The 3,463-nt window shown below is 63.5% G+C and overlaps 1 protein-coding gene across 1 annotated transcript; it reads right to left on the bottom strand.

The window, feature by feature from the left end:
* Window positions 1–548: 548 nt before the first annotated feature.
* On the bottom strand, window positions 549–3,453 carry SPRG_07370 (hypothetical protein; the record flags this gene model as incomplete). The annotated part of the gene is made up of 1 exon (XM_012346156.1): window positions 549–3,453. The coding sequence occupies one exon, from the start codon at window positions 3,451–3,453 to the stop codon at window positions 586–588; it is 2,868 nt and encodes a 955-aa protein (XP_012201546.1). The 3' UTR covers window positions 549–585.
* Window positions 3,454–3,463: the final 10 nt, after the last annotated feature.

The raw sequence follows: 3,463 nt of genomic DNA, 5'->3' as shown, positions 1-3,463 counted from the left end.
GAGGTCGTAGTTGCCCCGTCATGTCCAGCGTCGATGTGGGCGACGGGATGTCAATGGGCGCCGACTTGTGCACAAGCTGCGTCGTGGCGCCGTCGTCGAGGTTCGTTGTGGCGACGTCGGCCGTCGGCGCTGCCTCGACGGGTGCGCTGGCAGTGGCGGCTTGCTGCGCGCGCAGGGCCAGGTAGACGTCGGCGGCGCCGATAGCGGCGGAGACGAGGGACACGACGAGGAGGCAGAGCATGTCGAGAGGCGGGCTCGTTGCGAAATGATATGCGAATCACCAAAACTGGAATTGAGAATCGAGAATTGAGAATCCTGTAATTCTGAATTTTAATCTTGTCTTGCGTTTTGTATGCAAATGCCAGGTTTATTGAATGCATTCGCAACCAACGCACGAATCTGGCGATCTTTCGGGAAAGCGTGCGATGTGATTGGCTATCCCACTGGACTCGCTCGAATTCCCCTAAAAAGTACTGTCGCCACACAGCCATGCCACGTCACGACCCTACCAGCGTCACCGGGCCGTTCACGCGGTATTCAAGTAAAAACTCAATCGACAATATATAATATATGGAGGGGATGCAGCTAGACGTAGTACATGAGGCGGCCGAGGTTGCGGTGGACGTCCATGAGGCGGCCGGTCGACTCGACAAAGGTGCCGTCGACGGTCGAGCCGCCGTCGCTGCTTTCTTGCAGAAAGAGGCGCGTGCGGTCGCCGACGAGCTTGGCGTAGTAGACGGCGGGAACCACCGAGACGGACCGCGTGCAGCGCGCAAACGTGTAGCACAGCTGGTACGTGAGGTTCTGGAGCTCGTCGGGCGAAAACTGAATCTCGTCCAAAAGCACGTGGTAGTGGGCCGGGCGGCTCGTGCCTTGGAGCCCTGCGTGGCTCATGAGATAGAAATCGTACTCGGTCGGGTGGCACACGCCCGTGTCGACGACCGTGCCGGCCTTGACGTTGCCGCTGCGGTCCGCGTCCGCGGCCGACGTCGGGAAGAACCGCGTGTGGTGGCGCTTCTGGACGACCACAAACGTCACCTGCGGGCAGTAGCCTTCCTCGAGCGCGGCCGTCGCGCGGCGAATGGCAGCGATCTCGTGCTGCAAGACGTGCTGGAACTGCCCTTCGCTGACGCCGTCGCGGTAGACGAGGATGCGCAGGGGCTTGAGGCGCGTCTCGGCATAAAACTGCCGGAGGAGCTCGTTGACCATGCCTTCGAGGTCCTCAATGATGTCGACGCGGTGGCCTTGCTTGCGCACGGTCGCCGCGTGGTAGCACGCGTACGCGTCCATGGTCGCGACGACCGACGCGATCGACGGGCGGCTCTTGTCGCCCGGCCCCGGGTGGCTCACGTCGCAGCCCAAGATGATCGTGGGCACTTCGGCCACTTTTGGGAGCGGGTCCGAGCACACGGCGTTGCGCCCGCCGAGCTTGACGTTGACCTTCATCAAGAGGTTGGCAATGTACTGCGCCTGCTTCTTGGCAGCATTCTTCAGAAGGAGGCACTGCGACGGAATGCCAAACGTCACGTCCGACGCGCGCTTGAGGTCGCCATAGTTCATGACGCACGTGGTCGGGTGCACGCTAAAGACGACTTGGGGCCGGAGGCCGTAGACCTGTGTCGCCGCGTCGATCGCGCGGCCAAAGAGGCTCTCGATGGACTCGCCGCGGCGCGTGAGGATCGGCGGTGGCTTGGACGGCCCGCGCATGTTGATCGCGCCGAGTTGGGTACCGAGGGCGCGGAAAAAGTCTTCGATCGCTCGCGAGTCGCGCTCCGTGCAGAGCGAGAGGACGGCAAACGACTCGATCGCCATGCCTTCGAAAAAACCCTTGTTGCGCATGTTCCAGGCGCCGGCGGCCGGCACTTCGATCGCGTCGCGGGCGTAGCGCAGCTTCGGGTCGGGCAATATGCGGGCTTCGATCGCGAGCATCTTCGGGTTCAAGGTCGCACCAAACGCGGCCAGACACGTGTCGGCTTCAAAGTGGGCTTCCGCGACCTTTTCCTCAATTTTGCGCCGGCGCTCCTCGGGCTTGGTGCACGTGTACCGGATCATCGACGCGACCTGCGTGTCCGAGATTTTGCGGGGCATGCGCTGGTTCTCGGCGATGTGGCACACTTCAATCGGCAAAAAGTTGGAGCTCGACTTGGAGCCGACCTGGAAGCACGGCAGGTGCGGAAACTGCAGCGGCTTGTACGTCTTGGCAAAGTACTCGGCGATCGACACGTCCTTGCCCTCGGCGTCCTTGAAGAAGCGCCGCGCCGCCGACTCCTTCGAGATGGCCACAATCTTGAACGCACGTTTCACGTTGGGGCGGTGCAGCACGCGCACCTGGACGCCCTTGAAGGCCTTGGCGACCGCGTGGTGCTGCTGCGGACTGAGCTCGCTCGGGACGCCACGAAGCCCACACGCCTCGCTCATGTAGTCGAGCGCGGGAACCGCCTCGAGGAACGCCGACGCCGCCATGTCAATGTTGAGCGTGAGTCTCGTCTGCGTCGGGCGCAGCGACTGGTGGTACCCAAACCACACTTCGGCGCCTTCGCCGAGACGCGCCGACTTGTCGGGCGAGAAAAAGTTGCGTCCGACCGCCGTAAAGCGCAGGGTGGCCGAGTGGCGCAGCGCAATGTCGAGAGCTTGGATGGCCTCGCACGGCGTGTAGTTGAGTTGGCCCGAGAAGAAGTCCCACACTTGCTCCATGCGCACGTTGCACGGGTCGGCCTCCTTGACGTACACGTCAAATACCTTGGGCCGCGCGTCGTTGGTGAGCACGCACTTGAAGAGGTGCATCTCGAACGGCAATTGCGACGGTGTGTACAAGTTGCGCCGGCCGTCGGTCACCACCACATGCTGCGGAAACTCGGCCTTCATCACGTCGATGAGCACGGCGAGAACCTTGAGGCAGAGGTCCTTCGGCGGTGGCTCGTTCTGGGGCGCCTTGCCTTCCGGCGCGATGCCAATGTCGTAGTGGAAGACGTCGCCTTGCGGCTTCAAGTCGACTTGAAAGTGGTTGACCCACACGACAATGCGCTTGCCCGCAGTACCAAACGACGGGCGGCACGGGTAGAGCGACGTGACTTGCGGCGGGAGGAGCTCCGACTTGACGGGCTCGGGCGGCGGGCCGGACGGAATGGAAAAGTTGCCGCCGCCACCGCGACCGCCACGACCACCTTGGAATGCACCACGTCCGCCTCGACCGCCACCGTCGCGTCCACCGTTGTATCCACCACCACGACCACCACCGTCGCGTCCACCGTTGTAGCCACCACCACGGCCGCCGCCGTAGCCACCATCGCGGTCGCCACCGCCACGGTCACCGCCGTAGCCCCCGCCGCGATCATTGTGGCCTCGGTCGCCGCCGTAGCCGCGGCCGCCGTTGTTTCGTGGTGAGCGCGGAGGGCCGCGGGTAGGCGAGCGCGAGCGCGAGCGTCGGCGTTCGCGGGATCGAGATCGATGCATCTGCACGCTG

Source organism: Saprolegnia parasitica (genome assembly GCF_000151545.1).
Source record: "Saprolegnia parasitica CBS 223.65 unplaced genomic scaffold supercont2.27, whole genome shotgun sequence".
Lineage (NCBI taxonomy): Eukaryota > Oomycota > Saprolegniomycetes > Saprolegniales > Saprolegniaceae > Saprolegnia > Saprolegnia parasitica.
The sequence above is the reverse complement of the archived record's forward strand: the minus strand, read 5'-3'. Positions and strand labels throughout refer to the sequence as shown.